We start from the raw sequence: 27286 nt of genomic DNA, 5'->3' as shown, positions 1-27286 counted from the left end.
AGCCGGCATTCTCAAAAGAGGAGAAGCCGCCAGAGCAGTGTGACAACCGTACAGCGCCGCGCCCGTGATTGAGGAGTATAAAGGAGGGAGGGAGGGAGAGACTGACTGACAGAGAGAGAGACCGACCGACAGAGAGACTATTTACACTCAGTCTGGGCATGCCCAAAAACGAAACCGGCGCCGGCTTCCGACATATGATCCGGCGTCCATAGGCTATCATTATAAAACACCCCACCAGATCCGCATTTTTGCCGGGTACAAAAACGTTCCCCTCCACGTTCCATCCGGCCGCCGGACAAGCAAATTTTGCCGGATCAAGACGAGCATTATGGGCTTGTTTGAACTGAAAAATACATGAAACAATTGTTGACAAAACTGCAGCCAAAAACGCACCAAAAAAGCAGCAAAAACGCACCAAAAAAGCACCTACATTTTTTGTGACATTTCCAGGCTCTCTCTGACAAGGTGCAGTTTTGGCTGCAGTTTGTGAACACGAAACAGAAGCAGCGTGCACATGTAGCCTAAGTATCTTTTGTATGATAACTAAAATTGCAAGAAGTTAATTACACAAATAGATTTTAGTCAATAAGAAATAGACAAGTATAGCTGAGTGACTACTGTATTTTATATAACTATAAGGACAATATTCTAATATCCCCACCTAGTGTACCCTAACCCATCCCCTGCAGACTGTGAGCCCTCACAGGCAGGGCCCTCTCTCCTTCTGTACGAGTTTTGGTCATGATTATTGTACTTATTTTTTATGTATACCTTTTCACTTGTAAAGTGTCATGGAATAATTGGCACTATAATAATAAAAAATAACAATAATAATAATGTCAGAACAAGGTTCTATAACTGTATTAGTTTGAAAGTGTTATGAAACCTGACAGGTTCCTTTAATTTTCCATTTTGAGAAGAGCACAATATGAGTTGCATTTAGAGTCAGGGCAACCATAATGGCACTGGATTGTAATGAAATAACATTCTGCAAAACCATATATCCATTTCCCAATCTGAGGACGCACAAAACTCCTCCTTTTTGCCTTATCCTAAGGGTATGTGCGCACGCTGCGTTCTGTCAAGTGCAGAAAAAAAATGCACCATCTGGCAGACTGGACAACTGTAAACACTGCGTTTGACAAAAAAATATAACTCCAAAACGCATGTATTTTGGTTGCATTTTGAATGCGTTTTGAATGCATTTTGGATGCATTTTTGACAGTACGGTCCCACTCCGCTCTGCTATATCCCCATAGAGCATGGCTGGCTGCGAGACAGAGCCGCGCGATCAAAATGAACTTGTATGAACTTCACCCGACTTCATTATCATCATGCAGCTCTGTCTGTGTGCCGCGGAATGATTTGTGGTCACCGGTGAAGGACTCATAGGTGAACCCAAATCCCCTGAGCGACTGAAGTGAGCCATGCTATCAGCTGTGCTGTCACTCAGGTTACCCGCGGCCAGCTGGAGTCCTCCACCCGAGACCGCAAATCACCTGAGTGAGGGCAAAGCTGATCACTTCAGTCACTCGGGCGACGCTGTCACAGTTGGAGAATCCAGTGGTGGCCGCGGGTAACCTGAGTGACGTCATCGCTGATAGCGCATCTCACTTCAGTTGTTCCGGGGAGCTGACAGATAGCGGTCGTGGTCTGTGGCCCCTCGCTGTCAGCTTCCTGATGTGGCAGAACTGAAAGGATCGTGGGACCTCGTGTGGACTATGTCGGACCTGGAGGGCTGTTTGGGGATTCATATAAAGGTGAAAGAGGGTGGGTTTTTTTGTCTTTTAATCCAAATAAGGATTTTTTGGGTGTATGTGTTTCCTTTCTTTAACTTACAAATTGATCATGGGGGTGTCTCATAGACACCTGCCTTGATTAACCTAGGACTTAGTGGCAGCTATGGGCTGCCATTAACTCTTTATTACCCCGATTGCCACCGCACCAGGGCAATTCGGGATGAGCCGGGTAGAGTCCCAGGACTGTCGCATCTAATGGATGCGGCAATTCCGGGCGGCTGCTGGCTGATATTTTTGGGCTGGGGGGCTCCCAATAACTTGGGGCTCCCCATCCTGAGAATACCAGCCGTGTGGCTTTACCTTGGCTGGTATCAAAATTGGGGGGGGACCGCACGTAGTTTTTTTTAAATCATTTATTTATTTTACCGGCGGCTGTGATTGGTTGCAGTAAGGCAGCTGTCACTCAGGGTGGCGGCTCGTCTGAATGCAACCAATCATAGGCGCTGGTGGGCAGGGAAGCAGTGAATACGAGATGGAATAATAAGCGGCTGGCATTTTCAAAGCAGGAAAAGCTGCTAGAGCTTTGTGACAGCTGTGCAGTGCTGGTGATCGTTGATCGGTGAGTATGAGAGAGGGGGTGAGAGGGAGAGACAGACCGACAGACAGAGACTGACCGACATCGACAGAGAGACAGAGAGACCGACATCGACAGAGAGAGACTGACACCGACAGAGAGAGCCCGACACCAACAAGGAGAGAGACCAAAAGACTTGCGTTTTGTTCGTCAAAAAAGCATGCAGAATGCAACAAAAATGCAATGCAAGTGCACCGCTAAACATTTTGGTTGCGTTTTGACACACCTCATTGATTTCAATGGGTGGAAAATGCAACCAAAACGCATAAAAGAAGTGACATGCTGCTTTTTGAAACGCATTGATTTTGTCAAATATTTGGCATCCAAAACCCAGCGTTTAAAAAAGCAACGTGCGCATGGAATTTGCTGACTTTTCATAGACTTTGCTGGGGACGTACAACGCATGCATTTTGACAATGACACGCTGCAGTTTTAAACGCTGCCAAAACGCAAGCAAAAATGCAACGTGTGCACATAGCCTTAAGATCAACTGACTGTTACACCATAATAGTTCTATTGTATCACTTTGGTTCCACACTTAGCATATATAGTAGTAGTTCTCCTGATGTATACACCAGAGAGCGAATAGACTTTTATAGTCATATGTTTGCCAACAGATTTCACGTTTATTTTTTACGATAGGAGCCATTAGCAAATTTATTCAACTGTACAGGCATATATTCGCTTATATTTAGCATATACGTTTTGCAGACTTTATATGTGTCCTGGATTGCAGTATGAACAAAACTCTAAATGATAATCATGCACTCATCCCACAATCTCCATTCAAACTTACCTAATGCCTCACTGAAGTAACCGTCCCATTGTCCTGCAAAGAGTAGATGAAATACGATATCTTGAAATATGTAAAAGTTTGTATTTTTTAGTCTTTCTACAAAAGACATTTTGTCAGTAAGTTCAACCATAGAGCCTGGAACATAGGAAAATGGAGCTGGAAGTTGTCCACATAGTCTTTCCATTGAGTTGCCCATCGAAAATCTAAAGGAGTAGATAAAGGGCACTCCAAGAATCTCAGCTATTAGTTCCCCACATGGAGTCAGTGGATCTGAAACCACAACATCAAATTTCTTCTCTTTCAGCTTTTTTAGCAGTGACTCATTCTTCACTACACCATTACATATGTGTTCTACCATTTTTAGCTGTTTTTGTGAGGCCTTCTTAACCTCTTCATAAAACTTCCAGTAAGACATTTTCGGCACATCATAAATCCAAAAAGTTATAAATTCATCCAAAAACTTTTCACTCTTCTCTTTCGTAAATGGAACAGTGAAATTTTCAAATTTCAAAGGTGACGCATTGTCAGTGTCCATAATCAGAATAGCTGAGTGAGCTAATACAGTAACTTCATGGCCTTTTTGTGCTAGTTCATCAAGGATTATTTTCATATTTAAAAAATGACTGCTGTCTGATGGCCAAGCTAAAACGTTCCCAGCAGAAACTGTGTAAAGGAAAAATATTGGCGGCAGCAAGAAAAAGACACCAGGACGGCACATGTTGATGATTCAGTGTGGTGTAAGGTTGTCAGAAGCAGTCCAAAAAGTACAAACTGCACAGGAGTGGCTAAACGTACACGTCACTAGAGAGAAAAATGATTCTTCAATCCCCTGCATGTGTTTCAACATTAGCAGCCATGTTCCCTAGTGTCTCTTCCTCCTCATACAATGTTTCTTCTGCTGAGTCTATTGGCTTGCACACAAATAAATCGTTATGTTTTTTTCTAATATTTAGAGCAAATAGAACAATTCAGTTTCCCTTCCCTGGAATGTGCATGTCAGGACAACTTGGTTATGAATCAACTCATCCAGGGAGCTGTGTCCCTTATAGACAATGATTTATTTAATAGGATTTAGAAAGTTATATTATCTCTTATTACATAATGTGTGACAGTGAGAATTAAGAGGTACTTTGCACGTTGCAACATCGCTACTGCGATATCGTTGGGGTCAAATCGAAAGTGACGCACATCCGGCGCCGGTAACGACGTTGCAACGTGTAAAGCCTAGATGCGCCGATAAACGATCGCAAAAGCGTAGAAAATCTGTGATCTGTGTAGCGTCGGTCATTTTCATAATGTCGCACCAATAGGAGATACGATGTTGTTCCTCGTTCCTGCAGCAGCACACATCGCTGTGTGTGAAGCCGCAGGAGAGAGGAACATCTCCTTACCTGCCTCCACCAGCTATGCGGAAGGAAGGAGGTGGGTGGGATATTTACGTCCCGCTCATCTCCACCCCTCCGTTTCTATTGGCCGCCTGCCGTGTGACGTCTCTGTGACGCCGCACGACCTGCCCCCTTAGGAAGGAGGCAGGTCGCCAGCCAGAGCGATGTCGCAGGGCAGGTAAGTGGGTGTGACGCTGCCGTAACGATAATGTTTGCTACGGCAGCTATCACAAGATATCGCATGTGCGACGGGGGCGGGTACTATCTCGCTCGGCATCGCTAGCCAATGCTAGTGATGTCGCAACGTGCAAAATACCCCTAACTATTACTCTAACAGAAATTAAAATTATTGCTGAGGGGGCATGTCCTGGCTATGGAGGAGTGATGACGTGTTTGTCTCAGCTCGTGCCACCGGACTACATTAGGCTACTTTCACACATCCGGTTTTTGCTCTGCGGCACAATATGACGTTCTGCAGAAAAACCGCAACCGTTTTTTTTTACGCCGGTTGCGTTTTTTTTTTTGCATAGACTTACATTAGTGCCGTATTGTGCCGCAGGGGCTTGCGTTCGGTCCGGTTTTTGCCGCATCCGGCAGATTTAGCCGATGCCGCGGCCGGATAGAACGATCCCTGCAACGTTTTTTGCTCCGGCAAAAAAATCCGCATCGCGCCGCATCCGGCCACTGCGGCGCATTTTTCAATGCATGCCTATGGACCCTGGATGCGGCGCGATGCGGAAAAAAATAGCATCCGGCCGCCGCATGCGGTTTCTTCCACTGCGCATGCTCAGTAGCGTGCCGCAACCGGAAAAAAACGGACCGGCCGCATGTAAAAACTTATGCAAAGGATGCGGTGTTTTCGCCGCATCCGTTGCATAGGTTTCACAGCCGGATTGAGCCGCACGGCTCAAACCGGATGTGTGAAAGTAGCCTTACTGACAATTAAACCAGCCCAAGAGCCTGGAAGAAAAGGATATGCAGCGGAGGAGAAGGGAGAGCTCCCAGGGGCCCAGCAGAGGAGCGTCACGGACAGAGGAGAAGGGAATTAGAGGCTTCCTTACCGGGCCGAAGCAGAGGACAGCACCGCAGACATCTTCCAAGATGGAGAGGCAGGGGAAGCCCCAGCAGCAGCAGAGACAGAGGGAGGAAACCACCCAGGCAGTGGAAGAGAGGCAGCTGATAACCCCAGACAGCCAGCGTGCAAGGTCTCAGGTACAGGGGATCCCTGGAGCAGGGAGCATGGGTACAACCCCCACCATTGCTGATTGCAGACCTGCAGTGGGGAAGCCTCAGGAAGGGGGAGAGGTGCCCTTACCCCTGTCACAGAAGGAGGACAATAATAAATCTCAAGCAGAGGCTGTTAATGCTGCAAATGGGGAACAAGGGCCCTGCTAGTGGAAATCTCCTATCTTCAGTGAGACACAGCCTGAGTCAAAGTGTGTATGATATGGAAATGCAAGCAGAGTTAGAGCCTGCCACAAGTACAATAAGATCACATGAACTAGGAGTGCTGACAGAACTTAATGAAATCCGGGCACACATCTCTTCTATGCCCACCAGAGACGATATGGAGACATATATAGCAAGGCTGGAACAGGTATACCGCACAGAGCTGTCGGCCCTGAGGGGGGAGGTGGAAAGAGTGGACACTCAGAACCAAATACAGACAGCTAAAATACAGAATATAGAAGACACCACTCAGGCACAAGGGGCCATTTTGGATCAACACTCCCGCCAAATACAATATATGGTGGAAGCAATGGACGATGCTGAAAACAGAGGCCGGAGAAACAATTTAAGGGTCCGGGGTTTACCAGAGTCTGTTGAACCTAAGGATCTCCAGAGAGCCCTCCAAGTGATGTTTAATGAGATCCTGGGTGAACCATCAAGCCAACCCCTGGAGCTAGACAGAGTGCATAGAGCGCTTGGCCCTAGACCTACACAGAATGTCAGACCTCGAGATGTGATTTGCAGGGTCCACCGTTATGTCCTTAAAGAGGCCATCCTGTTTAAGCTGTACAGTGGAGTTTCACCAGCATACGAGGGGAGCCAAGTCCAGATTCTGCAGGACTTATGCTGTTTCACTTTACAAAGAAGGAGAGCACTGAAACCTCTCCTGGACATGCTCTGTTCGTATGAGTTTAAATACAGCTGGGGATTTCCCTTCCGCCTGCAGGTCCGACACGTGGGAAGAATGCATGTTCTTAGGAACCCGACTGATATGCCATTGTTTTCTGCAGCCCTGGACATTCCGTTGGTGCCTATAGAGGAATGGCCGGTGTTTCCAATGGGGGGATGGGGTGCTGCCCCAGATGGTGATCGGATGCGTGGCCCTCGAAGAGGAAGACCAGTCTGATGTTTAAGGAGTTATTGGTTTATAATCAAAAATTCATTGGGTTGTTTCTCAATAGAATGTCCCTCCCAGTTTTGCCATAATTTTTTTGCTTTGATTAAGTCTTTCTGATTATGAGGGAGGGGGGTTCCCTCCCGCCTTCCTGGAAAAGGAGGGCGGGGGGGCACCCATTGACGGTTTATAACACAATATTCTCTCTAGACCTTGTGTCCTCACATTATATAGGGCTCTGGCTGACAAACTAAGTTGAATAATTGCTTATTGTTAGTCCGGGGCAGGGGGCTCCTTTGTAGAAAGTTCCCTCCCTGATTGGGATAACACGCCATAAAGGAGTGGCGTAGTCTCACCATCCCTAGGTTAGACAGTTTGGTATTCTCTTATACCTATACAGTTACTTTTAGTCTTTTTAGACCCGATGTTAGGGTCTTGTTGTGACCTTGCAGGCGGGAGGCACTCTGACGTCCTTGCCTTTGGTTTCTACTGCTTTGTTGGTAGTTTCTTTTGTATTCTCGACCTTCTTACCTCTTCTCTTTTATTTCCTCTTCTCTTTCCCTGCTCTTCCTATCCTACTTGCCTGCACATCTCTCTCTCTCCCTAATCCCCGAACCTATCCCTAGAGTCCCCACCGTTCCTCCGCATTGGAATGATGCAGATTAATTGGGGTTCACTAAATGTGAGTGGACTTAATGTCCCTCAACAACGCTCCCAGATATTTTTTGACATGCACAAAAAAAGAGTCCAAATACTATTGATCCAAGAAACACATTTTAAAACGGGCCACCTCCCCATCTTTAGAGACAGATATTACACTAACTGGATCCACAGTTCCAACCCAGAGTCAAAATACAAGGGAGTGTCCATAGCCATCCATAAATCCCTAGTGCACACAGTTCTAGATACACGTGTGGACACGGAGGGAAGATTTATATTCCTGAAAATTAATGTTAACTCATCCATTTTTACCATTGTCAATTGGTATCTACCGAATAGAGATCCGGCGACAACCTGCTCCTCTCTCCTGTCATCACTGGATAAATTCGCAGAAGGGACCGTGATCGTGGGCGGTGACTTAAACTTCACTTTGGACCCGAAGGTAGACACAACGTCGGGACATAATTTTCTCTCAATAAGGAAACTAACGAAGGTTAAACGTTGTATACAGGAACTCAGATTAGTGGATGCATGGAGAACACTACACCCAGTAAACCGTAACTACACATATTTTTCCCCGGCTCACTCTTCGTACAGCCGCATAGACCTATTCCTTGTAAGTCAGAAGGCCCTGACATGGCAGATACAGGCCTCTATAGGCAGTATCTCTTGGTCAGATCATGCCCCCATATTTTTGACCCTCACTATCCCGGATGGGCCTGTGAGGGCGTGGTCTTGGCGGTTGAATGATAGTCTGCTGAGGGACCAGGGATGCTTGAAAGACCTGCAGAACACAATAGATGAATTCTTGGAGATACACTCAGGAGACACTACTACCCTACCTGTTCAATGGGAGGCACTCAAGTGTGTGTTGAGAGGGATTCTGATCAAACATGGGGCTAGGATTAAGAGGGAGAGAGCCCAAACCATTCTGTCTCTACTTCAGAATATTTCAGACCTAGAGAAGATCCATAAGCAGACATTATCCCCGGTGACACTGAAAGAGCTAGTTAAAAACAGAGAGGAACTTAAATCCATTCTGGACCGACAATACGAGCGCCACAGGAATAGACTAAAAAGATTTATGTATGAATATGCGGACAAATGTGGCAGACCACTAGCTAGGTTATTACATCCGAGGGGGGACCCCAGTCACATCCCTACGATCAAAAAATCGGACAGCCTTTTGACTCAGAACCCAATCCACATAGCGGAGCAGTTTCAAAAATATTATAGTGACCTTTACGACATAAGGGGCAAATTTGGGGATATGCCACAAGAAGCTTTGGAGACTAAAATAAATGATTACATACTTAAAACAGCCCTGCCGACTATACCCAATACTGAGGTTGAAAACCTAGAAGCAGACATTACAGAGACAGAAGTGGCATCTATTATCAAGGATTCTCCCTCAGGCAAAAGCCCAGGTCCGACGGGTTTACCCCTAAGTTCTATAAAAATTTTCAGACTCAGTTATCCCCGTTCATGACCAAAGTATTTAACTCCATATCTGAAAACTCCCAGTGGGTAGCACAGTCTCTTGAAGCACACATATGTGTTAGGCTAAGTTCACATTTCCGCTAAAATCTATCAGTCACAATCCGCTGCTCTTGTAAACAGCGGAATCTGTTTAGCGGATTCCGCTGCTCCCATAGACTTGTATGAGCAGCGGATTGTGACTGATGATGCTGCGTTGCACCCTCCGCCCGACTGATCAGTCGTGGAACGACTGACCGCCGGGCGGGGGGAACGCAGCATGTAACGTTTTTTGAGCAGCGAGATCCGTCGGATTTCGCTGCGCATGCTCTCTGGCTCCCTGCACACGTCACCAGCTTTGGTTGGTTACCCGATATTTACCCTGGTTACGGTGCAAGGAGCCAGCGCTAAGTGGTGTAGGCCCGTAACCAAGGTAAATATCGGGTAACCAAGGTAAACATCGGGTGCTTTGCTGTTACCCGATATTTAGGCTGGTTACGTGTGCAGGGAGGCCGACACTTCCCCGCTCGGCCCCGCCCCCTCCCGCACTCCGCACATGTATGTACACACACACACACACACACACACACCTGTCCCCAGCCATGCAGACAAGCACTGACACCCTCGTCTGGCCCCGCCCCCTGCTCGGCTCCGCCCCCTCCCGCACTTTGCATGTGCACACACACACATACATACATACATACATGCACATACACACACTCACTCACACATACACTCACCTGTCCCCAGCCATGCAGACCGCAGCACTTCTACTGACATCCTCAGCGCCTGGCCCCGCCCCCCGCTCGGCTCCGCCCCCTCCCGCACTTTGCATGTGCACACACATACATACATACATACATACATACATACATGCACATACACACACTCACTCACTCACAGATACACTCACCTGTCCCCAGCCATGCAGACCGCAGCACTTCCACTGACATCCTCAGCGCCTGGCCCCGCCCCCCGCTCGGCTCTGCCCCCGAACTCCGCCCCCCACACACAACGGAATCCGACAAAGAATTCTGTTCTTTGTCATCCGTTGTACAGCGTTGAACAGCGCATCAGTCACCCTGAAACGGCTGTCTGTGGATGGATACCATGTTTGGCATAGGTGGTCTCCTTGACTGGAGACTGCCCTTCCCGTGGTTGTTCCTTCCCGGTGAAAGACCTGGCTAGTTTCCTGCCAGCGTTGAGAAACATGTGATGGTGTCTCCGCAGGCCTTCTTGCTTTGAATATTTCCCAGGGTGCATTGCTCTAGAATCACTGCGTTGAGAAACACGTGATGGTGTCTCCGCAGTGGTGGATGTTGATCTCCCTAAGGTCAACCATCCTTGCTCACATAGTCTTTTACTAGGCAATGCTCCCACTAGCCAGATTCCTACTCCACACTGATGAGGGGCAAATACCCTGAAACGGCTGTCTGTGGATGGATACCATGTTTGGCATAGGTGGTCTCCTTGACTGGAGACTGCCCTTCCCGTGGTTGTTCCTTCCCGGTGAAAGACCTGGTAGTTTCCTGCCAGCGTTGAGAAACATGTGATGGTGTCTCCGCAGGCCTTCTTGCTTTGAATATTTCCCAGGGTGCATTGCTCTAGAATCACTGCGTTGAGAAACACGTGATGGTGTCTCCGCAGTGGTGGATGTTGATCTCCCTAAGGTCAACCATCCTTGCTCACATAGTCTTATACGTCATAGTCATGGAGCACCTTGCGGTCGCCCTGAGAAACAATACAAGCATCCACGGGATAGAGGCGGTGGGGAGAACCGTAAGCTGGCTCTATTCGCGGATGACCTTCTCATGTTCATATCCCAACCACACATATCCTTCCCGTCCTTGCTCAAGGAGTTCGAAGAGTTTGGCAACTTAAGCAACTTCAAAGTAAATTTTTCCAAATCAGAGGCCATGAACGTGACTTTATCGGCAGAAGACCTTGCTAGAGTATCACAAAACTTCCCTTTTAAATGGCAACCGTCAGTTTTAAAATATCTGGGAGTTATGGTACCTAGGGATCCAGCAAAAATTGTACATCACAATTTTTTCCCCTTATTAGAAAGGACAATCAGGGACTTAAAGAAATATGACAAAAAGAGATTGACGTGGTTTGGGCATATAAACGCGATAAAAATGGATGTGTTACCGAGGTTCCTGTTTCAGACAATACCCATACAGCTACCGCTAAGTTACTTCTCCAAGATCCGGACAGCCTTGTCTGGGTTTGTCTGGGGGAACAGGAGACCCCGAACAGGAATTAAAACTCTGACCAGACACAAAAGTGACGGGGGGCGGGGCTCCCAAATTTTCAGTTATATTACAATGAACGAGAAAGCTGTGGACAAACAAGCGCAAATAGGGTCTTACCCCAAAGAGTGTAGGGTGGGGAGGGGGGAGTAATGCTACTCACCAGATGTGGTTGTGAGAGTCACAACCACTGTATTAGCATGTACAATCGATCCACGGCTGCAGCCACCCAGTGGCAGAGTACAGAGAACAATAGAGAGGGGTGTTTAAATGCCGCGCCAACAGATCACTCGCTCAGATAGTCAGACCAATGTCACTTTATTTTCATCCAGGTCTACGCGTTTCAGGAGCACCTGCTCCCTTCCTCAGGACCGTCAGTATACAAATAACATCAAATCTGTCTCACAAAAGACCAGACATACAATAAATAGTCATAGTGACGTCATAGGGCCATCCCTCTAAAGAAAAAAACAGGCGGGAAAGAGGTGCCACGTTGTCAGTTATGACGTGTTAAGAAAATTCTATGGATATATAAATAAAACATAAAATTTAGAACAGTAGGAAAATCGTAAACATAAACATCTCTCATAGAAGAAAAAACAACGAAAAAAAACTAAAATAGAACAACGAGAATATGCAACAAAAAAAACCACAAAATGTGTATTAAATAAAGTTTACATCAACGAACGAATATCCGTTAATTTACAATTGATCATGCACATACTGAATGTGAAATACACCAGGATCAAACCAGGGGTAGTGAGGGCGCAAAGGAACATACCAATAGGTGTGTGTTGAATTTAACATCGAGGGGGAAGCACTGTATTAGTGTGTGTCGCCACCCGGGAGTACATGGTTTTAATCAAAAAGGGTGTTCATTTACAATATCAGCACAAAGTGCAGGTGAGATCGTGGAACAAGCAAACCAAGAAACACCACCAAAGGGATTATACAAGAATCAAGATTCAAGACAGCAGTTTACTATCGGGCAGAAGCGTGGGAAAAAAACGATCCACGCATGCGTCCCAGGTCTGTATCTGGAACCGAAGGTTAAACAAGTTCAAGACCGTGGGAACCAGCTCATAGCGCATGCGTGACGATCAAAAAGACCCAGCACTCGCCTGAGACAGCCAAAAGGGGACAGCAGAAAAATAGGAAACGAATAGGCAGCCGTACAGGGCCAAGGCATACCCTGAAAACTTATGATAAGCAAAGGCATAGAATTAGAGAAGTGTACGGAAAAAATCACAAAACAGAGGTGTGGGAAATGTATCGCGGCTAGTTACACCGAAAAAAGTCATGATCCACATCCAAAAAAAGGGGGGGGTTTGGAAAGGAAAAGATAGGTATGGAACAAAGGAGAGTGGGAAGGGGTCCTCATAAACCCAAAACCAGTAGTAGAAATATAAAACAAAAAGTGAAATAATAAGCATATGAAGCATATGAGAACATATATAGATCCGGACATGTGATAGTGACTACCCCGAAAAAACAATTGAAACCAATCGTTATATGTGCACACAAAGGGTAAAAGTGTGTGCAGAATATACACACACAATCAAAATGACATACATTGAACAATAAAGCAATATACATATATATAAATGCATATGTATAAAGGTGAGTCAAAGGCTCAAATGACCGACGGTGAGAGGGAAATATAAATCCATAATAAACTAAAAACATCAGACCTGGTGTAAAATCATGTAAAAATGTGATTCAACAATTAAGTTGATCATAATAAGTAAAAGCATACAATTAAAACCAATGACATGTAAAAAATATATATATATGTATATAAAAAAAATATATATATATATATAAAAAAATATATATATATATAAAAAATATATAAAAAAGAGGAGGTGGTGTTCCCCATAAAACACTAAAAACACAATAAAAATATCAATGAAATAAATCCGTCACCTCATTTAAGCCCCGAGGTTTTAGGGTGTTAAGCCTATAAATCCAATAGGTTTCTTTTCTACCCAGAACTTCCAACCTGTTAGCATTATGTGCAGGTATCTGCTCGATAGGGGTGACTTTTAATTTAATTTTTTTATTATGATAAATGGTAGTATGACGGGACAACCCATGAAGCATGTACCCCACCTTAATATTGTGCCTGTGGGAGTTGATTCTGTTATGTAGGGCTTGAATCGTTCTCCCTACATAACGCTTCTTGCAGTCGCACTCAATCAAATAAATGACATAATCCGATTGACAATTCAGGTGACCCTGTATTGGAAAATCCATGTCCCCCGAGTCAGACCCAAAAGAGACCCTTCCATGTTGGATCGATTTACAGCACAAGCAATTTTTGGTCAGACATCTATAAGACCCGAAAGGTTTATTAGTACTAATAGTACTGGAGGAACTCTTCAGTCTGCTCGGGGCCAGCTGATTCTTTAGGTTGGAAGCCCTACGAAAAGTAATCCCAGGATGAGTGGGTAAAACATCTTTGAGAAAAGGGTCATTGCGTAATATAGACCAATGTTTCCTTAATATCCCTCTGATGGCATCCCCATCACTACTAAACGTAGTTAGGAAATTGGATGCAAAATTATTCTTGGGGACAGATTTACTATCTGAAACAACAACTGTAGGGGAAGGGGCACCTTGCACCTGATGTCTATTAGCCTGGTACGCTTTTTTTATAACAGTCAAAGGGTATTTTTTACATAGGAATCTTTCTTTTAGAACCAAAGATTGCTCCTTGAAATCATTATCTAATGTACAATTTCTCCTGATTCTTTGGTACTGATTTTTAGGAACGTTGAGCAACCACTTATCATAATGATTACTATTAAAATCAATATATCCGTTGCAGTCTACTTTTTTAAAAAAGGTTTTTGTCAGGATGGAGCCTTCGGTGTGTGAAATGGTCAGATCCAGAAAATTAATGGAAGTATGATCCACAGTGGGTGAAAATCTCAAACCCCAAGTATTGTTCTCTATACCCTCTAGAAGATATATTTTTTATATATATATATTTTTATATATATATATATATTTTTTTTTTATATACATATATATATTTTTTACATGTCATTGGTTTTAATTGTATGCTTTTACTTATTATGATCAACTTAATTGTTGAATCACATTTTTACATGATTTTACACCAGGTCTGATGTTTTTAGTTTATTATGGATTTATATTTCCCTCTCACCGTCGGTCATTTGAGCCTTTGACTCACCTTTATACATATGCATTTATATATATGTATATTGCTTTATTGTTCAATGTATGTCATTTTGATTGTGTGTGTATATTCTGCACACACTTTTACCCTTTGTGTGCACATATAACGATTGGTTTCAATTGTTTTTTCGGGGTAGTCACTATCACATGTCCGGATCTATATATGTTCTCATATGCTTCATATGCTTATTATTTCACTTTTTGTTTTATATTTCTACTACTGGTTTTGGGTTTATGAGGACCCCTTCCCACTCTCCTTTGTTCCATACCTATCTTTTCCTTTACAAACCCCCCCCCTTTTTTTGGATGTGGATCATGACTTTTTTCGGTGTAACTAGCCGCGATACATTTCCCACACCTCTGTTTTGTGATTTTTTTCCGTACACTTCTCTAATTCTATGCCTTTGCTTATCATAAGTTTTCAGGGTATGCCTTGGCCCTGTACGGCTGCCTATTCGTTTCCTATTTTTCGGCTGTCCCCTTTTGGCTGTCTCAGGCGAGTGCTGGGTCTTTTTGATCGTCACGCATGCGCTATGAGCTGGTTCCCACGGTCTTGAACTTGTTTAACCTTCGGTTCCAGATACAGACCTGGGACGCATGCGTGGATCGTTTTTTTCCCACGCTTCTGCCCGATAGTAAACTGCTGTCTTGAATCTTGATTCTTGTATAATCCCTTTGGTGGTGTTTCTTGGTTTGCTTGTTCCACGATCTCACCTGCACTTTGTGCTGATATTGTAAATGAACACCCTTTTTGATTAAAACCATGTACTCCCGGGTGGCGACACACACTAATACAGTGCTTCCCCCTCGATGTTAAATTCAACACACACCTATTGGTATGTTCCTTTGCGCCCTCACTACCCCTGGTTTGATCCTGGTGTATTTCACATTCAGTATGTGCATGATCAATTGTAAATTAACGGATATTCGTTCGTTGATGTAAACTTTATTTAATACACATTTTGTGGTTTTTTTTGTTGCATATTCTCGTTGTTCTATTTTAGTTTTTTTTCGTTGTTTTTTCTTCTATGAGAGATGTTTATGTTTACGATTTTCCTACTGTTCTAAATTTTATGTTTTATTTATATATCCATAGAATTTTCTTAACACGTCATAACTGACAACGTGGCACCTCTTTCCCGCCTGTTTTTTTCTTTAGAGGGATGGCCCTATGACGTCACTATGACTATTTATTGTATGTCTGGTCTTTTGTGAGACAGATTTGATGTTATTTGTATACTGACGGTCCTGAGGAAGGGAGCAGGTGCTCCTGAAATGCGTAGACCTGGATGAAAATAAAGTGACATTGGTCTGACTATCTGAGCGAGTGATCTGTTGGCGCGGCATTTAAACACCCCTCTCTATTGTTCTCTGTTCAGTTATATTACAAGGCAGCTATCGTAACGAGATTACTGGACTGGCATTTTCATGGTAATTCGAAACAATGGGTGGTGATCGAACAGGATATGCTGAGAACTCCCTTACATTTACTTCCATGGTTAGAGAAAGAAAGTAGGATCCAGATAGCGAAGGGAATGGAGTTCACGCGGACAGCGATGGGGATGTGGGATGGAGAGATAAAAAAGGGATCTCTCTCTCAGGAGCAGGGCCCACTTACCCCCGTATTCGGTAATAAGACGTTCCCCCCAGGACTCCACTCCCATAGCTTCAGGGGATTTACTCGGGCGGATGATACTCGTTTTTGTCACGTGCTCCAGGGACACACCCTACCAACTTATAATTCCATGCAAGCCACAGGGAGAGAGATTTCCTGGATGGAATATATGCAGTTGAAATCTTTCCTCTCGTACCAGGACAGGAAGAGAAGGATGAGGACACCCCCTTCTCCTTTTGAGATAGTATTTTTACAGGGGTCATCACCTGGACATGGCATCTCACTCATTTATAAAATGCTGAACCAGAGAAATAGGGTGGATAAACCTCACTTTGTCTGTAGGTGGGGAGAGGAACTGGGAGAGGATATTCCAGAGGACGAATGGAGCAGAGCGTACCTGTGGACCCACAAGCTTTCCTTGGCGTGCGCCGCTCAAGAGAAAAGTTCTAAAATTCTCTCAAGGTGGTACCATTACCCGACTAAATTACATGCTATATTTCCCTCTGTGTCTGATGTGTGCTGGAGGTGTGGCACAGACACAGGTACAATGCTACACATATGGTGGAGCTGTACTAAGCTGCAACCCTTTTGGGACTCAGTGTTCTACCTGTACAACAAGATGAGCGGAGGTGAAATAGAAAAGTCCCCCCTTGGTTGCCCTTCTTTCTATGCTCCCAGGAGCTATTAAAACACAAAAAAGGGACATGTTGCGATTTTGCTTAGCGGCTGCCCGTATAATTATCCCACGATTTTGGAAACCAACTAGATGCCCTACGGTGCTGGATTGGTTGGAGGAGATGACAAACCTCCAGAGAATGGAGGAGCTGACAGCAGAACTAAATGGGAACACAGAAAAATGTACTACAGTTTGGGGACCATGGATTATGTTCATGGAGTCCCCAGAGTTTGTGGAGAGTTTGGCGAGCTTTTTGAACTGAGAAACGGTGGGGAGTCTCATTCCTTCACCCCCTTTTTTCTTTTCTTTTCTTGCTTTCCCCCCTCTCCCCCCTTCTCTCTAATTTCCTCTTCTTTATGATTGTATCTTTCCTCTTCTTTCTTTCTTTTCTGAACATTAATCTGCATTTTTCTAGTTTCATTTTTTATATGAAAAGATTTATCACTAATTCATAAGACAATAGACATACAAGGAGAATGAGTATATTAGGATACAGGAAGTCAAAAGAAGTGGGAATTCTGACCTATAATTTATAAGTGGTTGTATGGTAATAGCACAAAGATAATTTGAAGAATTCCAAGAAATTTAGTAATGTAACAATTTCTGGATGTTATCCCGGCATTGAGAAAATGATGTTTATGTATTGTAATTGCACAAATGATATGTTTGTATGTTGACAACAGTTTCATCAATAAAACAGATTTGAAATAAAATTATTGCTGAACACATTCATCTCTCTATAGTATTTTGTGGAGAAGGAATAATAGGTCAGGATTATGGTTCCTTATTTCTCAAAGAGAAATATGTGTCCTGTTTATTATAGATTTAAGGAGCAATCTTGGCCTGGATAGTTTTCAAACTTGATCTTCTCTTAAGGGTACTTTAAACGCTGCGACATCGCTAACGATATATCGTCGGGGTCACGGTGTTTGTGACGCACATCCGGCGTTGTTAGTGACATCGCAGCGTGTGACAGCTAGGAGCAACGATCAACGATTGCAAAAATGTCAAAAATCGTTGATCGTTGACACGTCGCTCCTTTTCATAATATCGTTGGTGGTGCATGCCGCTGGTTGTTCGTCGTTCCTGCGGCATCACACATCGCTGTGTGTGACACCGCAAGAACGACAAACATCTCCTTACCTGTGTCCACCAGAAAGGAGGAAGGAAGGAGGTGGGCGGCATGTTCCAGCCGCTCATCTCCACCCCTCCTCTGCTATTGGGCGGCCGCTTAGTGACGCCGCTGTGACGTTGCTGTGACGCCGAATGCACCTCCCCCTTGATGGAGGGATTGTTCGGCGGTCACAGCGACGACGCTGAACAGGTATATTTGGTGACGCTGCCATAGCGACATTGTTCGCTACGGCAGCGATCACCAAATGTCGCACAAACGACGGGGTGGGTGCTATCGCTCGCAACATCGCTAGCAATTGCTAGCGATGTCGCAGCGTGTAAAACACCCTCTAATATTCCTTATGAGTACCCGATTACACTCCCTTATCCATGTTATGTAAATAAAAGCTTATAACCTGACTTTAAATTCATCCATTGGTTTTATAAATTACTCTTTTGAAAGCTAAAACCCTCCCAAATTTGGTTTAGGTTATGAAAATAAAGTTGCTGAAATATTGATCATTTAATGAAGACAAAAAGGTCGAATTTGGCAAGACAAACGTTTTGTCGCCTTGTCATATAATGCACCCAATGCTAGTTTATATCCTCACCTGTGCTCACTAAATGATCGGTTAATTATTGGGTGTGTATAAAAAGAAACCCAGCACCCCAGACCTTCACTTGAACTGCAACTTGACCTCTGACAACATGCCAAAAATCCACCCTGCGACCAAAGCCTTGATTATCAAGAGGCTGAAGACCAGATACACTGGAAAGATCATGGTCTGGGGTTACATTCAGTATGGGGGTGTGCTAAACATTTGCAAAGTGGAAGGCAATATCAATAGTTTAAAATATCAAGAAGTATTAGTTACCTCTTACATTCCCAATCATAAAAGGGGTCAAATTCTGCAGCAGGATGGTGTTCCATCTCATACATCCATCTCTACAACAAATTTCCTCCTGGCAAAGAAGATCAAGGTGCTCAAGGACTGGCCAGCTCAGTCACCAGACATGAACGTCATTGAGCATGTTTGGGGTAGGATAAAAGAGGAAGCTTGGAAGTCAAAACCAAAGAATCTAGATGAACTCTGGGAGGCATGTAAGACTGCATTCTTTGCTATTCCTGATGACTTTATCAATATGCATGGATGCAGTAGTTCAAGCTCATGGAAGTCACACAAAATATTAAATAACACCACAACTTTGTTAAGCAACATATCTTTGTATTATAAGTTAATTATTTGTTTGAATTTCACATTACTTTCTGTGGGCGACAAAACTTTTGTCTTGCCAAAATCTGACCTTTCTGTGGTCATTAAATGATCAATATTTCAGCTTTGCAGCAACTTTATTTTCATAACCTAAACCAAATTTGGAAGGGTTTCAGCTTTCAAAAGAGTAATTTATAAAACCAATGGATGAATTTAAAGTCAGGTTATAAGCTTTTATTTACATAACATGGATAAGTGACAGAACTTCTGTCAGGGGGTGTATTTATATATATATATATATATATATATATATATATCCTTCCCTCGGCATTCATGTTTCCCATGATCTGAAATCCTGATTTTTATCAGCACTCTGCTTTCCTATGTTCTGATATCCATCTTGTCCTCAGCCTGCACCTTCACCATGCTCTGCTATACATCTTTCCCTCAGCACACAGCTTTCTCATGCTCTGATATACATTTTTCAACCAGCACCCAGCTTTTCCATGATATCAGAGCATGGAAAGCTGGGTGTTGAGGGAAAGATGTATATCAGAGCATGGGAAAGAGCCTCTTTTCCTCAGCACAAAAAGTTCCCATCCCATGCTTTTATCTTTGTCCACCCTCGTATATAGCTCTCCAAATACTATAACTGCCTCCACGTAGCCTTCCATATACAGTACCTTGCGAAAGTATTCGGCCCCCTTGCATTTTTCAACCTTTTCCCACATTTCAGGCTTCAATCATAAAGATAAAAATTTTAATGTTATGTTGAAGAATCAACAACAAGTGGGACACAATTGTGAAGTTGAACGAAATTTATTGCTTATATTAACATTTTGTAAAAAAGAATAAACTGAAAAGTGGGTCGTGCAATATTATTCGGCCCTTTACTTTCAGTGCAAACTCACTCCAGAAGTTCATTGAGGATCTCTGAATGATCCAATGTTGTCCTAAATGACTGATGATGATAAATATAAGCCACCTGTGTGTAATCAAGTCTCCGTATAAATGCACCTGCTCTGTGATAGTCTCAGTGTTCTGTTTAAAGCACAGAGAGCATCATGAAGACCAAGGAACACACTAGGCAGGTCCGTGATACTGTTGTGAAGACGTTTAAAGTTGGATTTGGTTACAAAAAGATTTCCACAACTTTAAACATCCCAAGAAGCACTGAGCAAGCGATCCTATTGAAATGGAAGGAGTAATTATATTAATTACTGATTAATAGGTATAGGAGTTTGGGGTCCTCTTTTCTGATGGAAATCCCCTTTAAATCAAATTACAAACCTTAAATAAAGGTGTCCAGAATGATAGTCACAAACCTCAAATAAAAAAGCACAGGATATTTTATAAAAAGGTTACAATAAACTTTTGGATATAAGTCAAACGCTAAAATGAAACAGATCCTAAAAACTACAAAGTCTATAAAACACCAGTCAGACATCATGAAACTATTGTACATAAATTGTCACATACTGCTAATTGTGAGTAATTCCTTACAAAGATACAGGATGAAGTAAAGGAGCATGTGTCCACAGATCTGGAAACTGACAGGTAGAATAATTAAAGTCAGAGTGGATAAAACATTATACAGTTAAAGGCTCTCTAATGTGCTCAATAGAAAGGACTACCTGAATATACAGGTCCGTAACATGGCTTAGGGGCTGCAAAAAATGTAATTGTGGGCCATTATACACCACAGCTTTAATGCATTCAAAGAAATATAAGATGTCTTTTGACATCACTGAAATGTTGGGCAAATCATCTTTATTCAGCTTTAGACTTTAACTATTGCTATAACAATATAGAAGATGCAGCTAGTGGCTGGAGTAAGGGGTACTTTGCACGCTGCGACATCGCTAGCCGATGCTTGCGATGCCGAGCGCGATAGTACCCGCCCCCGTCGCACATGCGATTTCTTGTGATAGCTGCCGTAGCGAACATTATCGCTACAGCAACTTCACACGCACTTACCTGCTCTGCAACGTCGCTCTGGCCGGCGACCCGCCTCCTTCCTAAGAGGGCGGGTCGTGCGGCGTCACAGCGACGTCACACGGCAGGCGGCCAATAGAAGCGAAGGGGTGGAGATGATCGGGATGTAAACATCCCGCCCACCTCCTTCCTTCCGCATAGCCGGTGGAGGCAGGTAAGGAGATGTTCCTCGCTCCTGCAGCTTCACACACAGCGATGTGTGCTGCTGCAGCAACGACGAACTACATCGTATCCCCTATTGGTTTCGACATTATGGAAATGTCCGACGCTACACATATCACCGATTTACGACGCTTTTGCAATTGTTTATCGGTGCATCTAGGCTTTACACGTTGCGACGTCGTTACTGGCGCCGGATGTGCGTCACTTTCGATTTGACCCCAACGATATCGCAGTAGCGATGTCGCAGCGTGCAAAGTACCCCTAAGATTTCTGGCATAATGAATGCTGTAGCTCATTATAACTTAAATAAGCTGAGGCGTCACGCCCCAATACTGGTGTGAAATCGATAAAAGTCTCTAAAATTTTGTGCCACTCAAAAGGTAAGGAAAATGTTTTGCGCCTTTTCAAAGTGTTTTTCTTTCAAGACAGTTGTCTGACATAAGAGCTTTAATGAATCGGGGCCTGGGTGTTTTTGCTGAGGGTTTGGAGCAGAAACTCCAAGTTTTTGAAGAGTTGAGTTTTTGAGGAGGATTTGGAGAGTTTCCGTTCAGTTTCTGTTCTGAAAAACTCAGCAACAACAACAACAACACTCAGTGTGTACATAGCCTAAATTTCTTTAACAAAAGCATTATTTATACAAACTTGCTGTTTGTACCAGATTTGACTTATTACACTACCTATCTTACTATATGATTTACGAATTGAAAGAAGGAAAACAAAAAGATAATAAGACAATAAAGGCCACTTTACACGCTACGACATCACTAAAGCGATCTCGTTGGGGTCACGGATTTTGTGATGCACATCCAGCCGCGTTAGCGATGTCGTTGCGTGTTACACCTATTAGTGATTTTGAATCATTGCAAAAACGTTCAAAATCGCTAATCGGTGACATCCCCCCCTAATCTCAATTATCGTTGCTGCTGCAGTAACGATGTCGTTCCTCGTTCCTGCGGCAGCACACATCGCTGCGTGTGACACCGCAGGAACGAGGAACCTCACCTTACCTGCATCCCGCCAGCAATGAGGAAGGTAGGAGGTGGGCGGGATGTTCGTCCCGCTCATCTCCGCCCCTCTGCTTTGATTGGGCGGCCGCTTAGTGACGTCGCTGTGACGCCGAACTAACTGCCCCCTTAGAAAGGAGGCAGTTTGCCGATCACAGCGACGTCGCTATGCAGGTAAGTGCGTGTGACGGGTCCGCGCGATGTTGTGCGCCACGGGAAGCAATTTGCCCGTGTCGCACAACCGATGGGGGCGGGTATGCACGCTAGCGATATCAGTAACGATATCGCAGCGTGTAAAGCGGCCTATAGAATGAGATACAGCTTGTCCTGCAGTTAGCTTGTCCTGCAGTTATGCACAGGAGATAATAAATTGTTTGGGAGTGTTTAGCTAGTAAGATACCAAAGGAATCCCATTTCCATTATTCGTAATATACAGTTAGGTCCATAAATATTGAGAGAGTAACACACGTTTTGGCATTTTAGTTTTTTGCTAGTGATGAGTGAGTGTAGTACCCAGGGATATGGGGTACTCGGTTCCAGGCAGTGTCTCTATTGGGAATGTCACGATGGTGGCCGTTACCCAGTTCCGTGCCCTGGGCCCTTTTTGTAATGGGGATATTTACAGTGGATTTGTGAATAAAGTTATTTGTGACGCCACTTGCGGCTATAGGTAGGGAGCCTCCGCTGCAGAATGTCTCCACTGGGGCTGATAGTATTGCAGCTAATATGGTGGTCTCTCCGAAAGTAGGGTATTGCCCCAGCGGAGGAGCCCAGCCAGGTATTCAGTGCAACTGGTTTACTCACTTTTAGGGTGTTAACTGGTTGACCGAGGCCGGCTGGTTTCGCCTCCAGGTCCCCTTCATCCCAGTGCCAGTCTGGTTCTCTGGTACCTTCTTCCCTTGCACCTGTCTCTGGTAAGTGGGTCCCCGTGGTATAGAACACTGGGGGTCCCCGGTCTGTGGTTTGTCCACTTCTGTCCCCCTGATGGTAGCGTGAACCCTGTGGGGTTGGAGTTTCTGGTCCTGTCCCCGGCTCTCTCTTTGCTATTGAGTCTTCAGATTTTTTAGGGTCAGAAAGGTCCTTGATGGTCCCCTTTGCTGTGCAGGTGTTAACAGGTTGGCTTGAAGCTCTTTCCTGTCCTAGGGTCCTGTACACCATCGGTGCATAGTTCCGGGAGTGCTCCACCATACTCCACCGGCAACCACCTCTCCTGGGTACCAGGTCACCGTCAATCCGAGTCAGGGTGTCACTTCACTTCCACTGTCAACACTGAACTGAGTACTGTCTTCCTGTGTCCCGACTACTGTCCACAGTCTACCCCTCCCACTTGGTCAACTAGTGGACTGGAGTGGCTCCACCTCTAGGCAGCCATCCATGGTCCCACCCTAGCTAAATACCATTGAATGGGGGATTGTTGAGGAAAACTGGGATTACCTGGGTTTTTGTTGGTACCGGCACTGGGGTCCTGGGTACCTAACGGGGTAGGCCCTGCATCCTGGTGGGGATGCAGAACCTTGTAGCACCCTGAGGGTCTCAGGGGCGCTACATGAGCACTACCATATTCGCATGCTCAGTACTCGAAATGAGAAGGTCAGATGCTTGGACGGGCTCGATTCGCGTACCAAGCATAATGGAAGACAATAGGAAATGCAAGCATTTTTCCAGATCTTCCAGAAAAATACACAAGTACTGAGCACCTGAGCAGGGTAGTGCTCTCTCATCAGTACTGTTTACAAAATTATATTCAACATACAGCTATATAATAAATATATGCTTACAGTACAGACTCTCAGCTTTAGTTTGAGGGTGTTCACATCCTAGTTGGAGTAAGAGTTTAGAAATAATTGCTCTTTAATATTTAGTTGTCTCTTTTTCAAGGGACCAAAAGTAATTGGACAATAATCTCAAAATTAGTGATGAGGGAGAACTACCTTGCTTTGGTGCTCGGTACTTGAAACAAGCAGGTCGGATGCTCGGATGAGCTTGACTCGACTACCAAGAAAAAGGGAAGTGAATGGGAAACTGGAGCATTTTTCCAGAAGATGTTCTGGAAAAATACTTGAGTTTCCCATTGACTTCCATTATTCTTGGTACTATACTCAAGCCCATCTGAGTATCCGACCTGCCTCTTTTGAGTACCAAGCACCAGAGCATGGTGGTGCTTGCTCATCACTACTCAAAAGTTCTTTAATGGGCTGCATGGGCTATTCCCTTAATAATCCTTCCTAAATTAAGCAGATAAAAGGTCTGGAGCTGACTCCAGCTGTGGCATTTGGATTGTGAAGTTGTTGCTGTGAACCCATAGCAAGTAGTCAAATGAGCTCTCAATGGAAAAGAAACAGACCATCATTAGGTTAAAAAGAAAAAAGAAAAAATCCATCAGAGAGATAGCAGAGTTGTTAGGAGTGCCCAAATCCACAGTTTGGTACATTCTGCAAAATATACTGGTGAGCTCAGGAACTCAATAACCCCTGGACATTTATGGAAGACAACAGTGGTGGATGAACGCAGAATTCTTTCCATGGAGAAGAAATCCCCCTTCACAACATACATCCAGGTAAAGAACACTCTATAGGAAGTAGTTGTTTCAGTAGCTAAGTTTACCATAAAGAGAAAACTTCATGAGAGCAAAAACAGGGGGTTCACTGTAAGGTGCAAACCATTAATCAGCTTTAAAAATAAAAAGGGTCGGGGGGCCGGGCACCGCAGCTGCAAATGCTTTTATTATGTTACTTACAGACCGGAGTCGGTAACCAGCAGATGATTTCCTGCGGTCCAACATGGTGCTCAGTCAGCACAAGAGTCAACTATAAATGTTCCCAGAAGAAGATGAAGATGGCACTCATGATGGGAATCTTTATTAGCGGCTTTATTATCTGTAAGGGGCACTTTGCACTTTGCAGGTGCGATGTCGGTGGGGTCAAATTGAAAGTGACGCACATCCGGCGTCGCAGGCAATATCGTAGTGTATAAAGCCTTTTTGATACGATTAACGAGCGCAAAATTGTCGTAATCGTATCATTGGTGTAGCGTCGGTCATTTCCATAATTTGGAAATTACCGATGTTACGATGTTGTTCCTCGTTCCAGCGGCATCACACATCGCTGTGTGTGAAGTCGCAGGAGCGAGGAACATCTCCTACCTGCGTCCTGCGGCTCACGCCAGCTATGCGGAAGGAAGGAGGTGGGCGGGATGTTTACGTCCTGCTCATCTCCGCCACTCCGCTTCTATTGGCCGCCTGCAGTGTGACGTCGCTATGACGCCGCATGACCCGCCCCCTTAATAAGCAGGCGGATCGCCGGCCAGAGCGACGTCGCAGGGCAGGTTAGTGCATGTGAAGCTGTCGTAGCGATAATGTTCGCTACGCCAACTATCACCATGATATCGCAGCTGCGACGGGGGCGGGTACTATCGCGCCCGGCATCGCAAGCATCGGCTTGCGATGTCGTAGTGTGCAAAGTGCCCCTAAGAGTACAGGTTACAGCATGTGGGGAGAGGTAGGTGTGCGGGCACACCTACCTCTCCCCACATGCTGTCTTCATCTTCTTCTGGCAGCCTTAAAAATAAGATTAGACTATGGCAAAAAATACCTAAAGAAGTGTAACGGCTGGTGGGTGTGGACCCACTGTGTCATGGGCAGAGCTTACCCTGGAAGGGAATAACTAAGTGGCTAGACGGTTCTCGCTAGGGCATCTGATAGTGAAGATAGGCTTGAGCCACAGGTAGTCACCAGGTGCTGTTATAAAAAATTCAGCAAGCTGGTCAGGCACAGAGTGGTGCCTGCAGTGATTATAATGGCACATACCATCCGTGCAAGACACAGGGGTGACAAGAAGCCAGTCCAGTCCTGGAAAAGCATTATTTGGACAGATGAAACTAAGATCAACCTGTACTAGAATAATGGGAAGAAGAAAATATGGAGAAGGCTTGGAATTGTTCATGATCCTATTTAGACACATAATGTTTAGACCAGATCATGTTTAGACACACCACATCCTCTGTAAAACATAGTGGAGGCAGTGTGATGGCATTGGGATGCATGGCTTTCAATGGTACTGGGTCACTAGTGTCTATTGATGATATGACTGAAGACAGAAGTAGCCGGATAAATTCTAATGTGTACAGGGATATACTTTCTGCTCAGATTCAACCAACTGGTTGATTGGACATCACTTCATAGTACAGATAGACAATGACCCAAAACATACTGCGAAAGCAACTCAGGAGTTTTTAAAGCAAAGAAGTGGAATATACTGCAATAGCCAAGTCAATCAACAGATTATTATAATTATTATTATTTATTATTGTAGCGCCATTTATTCCATGGCACTTTACTTGTGAAATCAGCCCCATTGAGCAGCATTTCACATGCTTAAGACAAAACTTGAAGGGGTATTCCCATCTCCAAGATCCTATCCTAATATGTAGTAGATGTAGTAATAAGAATATTAGCAAATACTCCAACTAGAAATGTAGTATAGTTCTCCTGATAAGCTATGGCACTTACCTCATGTGCAGGCATCGCAGTATCTTAGGTATCCATTGTTATGACCACTAGCAACTAACTGTCCCTAAATGCGTGGCCATAACCTTGGATACCTAAGCAACTGTAATGCCCTGCACATAACATAAATTACATAGTTTTTCAGAAGAACTATACTACATTTCTAATTGGAGGTATTTGCTAATATTATTATTACACCTACTACATATTGAGGAATTCCCCATTAAAGGGGTGGTCCACCCATTTTTTTTTTTCCCCCAATGATTTTCACTTACCAATGTATGCATCTTCTCCATTGTCTTCTGTTTCCATTTCTGGCACTGAGCGGCGCTATCCTGCACGCTCAGTGCCTGTCACATGACCCCCTGGAGCTGTGGCCGCCGGCATCCTCTGACGTCCCGGCATTTCCGGGCTCTCAAACAAGACGGGTACGTCAGAGGAGGCTGGCACCACTCACACTGAGTGACAGGGCTGTGGGCGGTGACTACCGCACGTCACAGCTCAGCATCGAGG

The 27286-nt window shown here is 44.4% G+C and overlaps 1 protein-coding gene across 8 annotated transcripts in view; it reads right to left on the bottom strand.

Annotated features, from left to right (window-relative positions):
* The window catches only part of LOC142312699 (UDP-glucuronosyltransferase 2A2-like), a 142425-nt gene that overhangs the window by 47499 nt on the left and 67640 nt on the right, over nt 1-27286 (bottom strand). For 2 of the 8 annotated variants that reach the window (XM_075351697.1, XM_075351733.1), the window contains exon 1: nt 27049-27283. The exons of 1 other annotated variant lie outside the window; for it this stretch is intronic. Coding sequence is in view for 4 of the 7 variants with exons in the window: in XM_075351689.1 (XP_075207804.1) it covers nt 3170-3887 (718 nt within the window). In the remaining 3 variants the exon portion in view is untranslated. Of the gene's footprint in view, nt 1-3169; nt 3901-27048; nt 27284-27286 lie in introns of those variants that run through there. 5 more of the 8 variants (XM_075351709.1, XM_075351703.1, XM_075351713.1 and 2 more) reach the window with 5 other exon arrangements.

The sequence above is a fragment of the Anomaloglossus baeobatrachus genome, chromosome 1 (genome assembly GCF_048569485.1).
Source record: "Anomaloglossus baeobatrachus isolate aAnoBae1 chromosome 1, aAnoBae1.hap1, whole genome shotgun sequence".
NCBI lineage: Eukaryota > Metazoa > Chordata > Amphibia > Anura > Aromobatidae > Anomaloglossus > Anomaloglossus baeobatrachus.
This window is presented reverse-complemented; position numbering and strand designations above follow the sequence as displayed.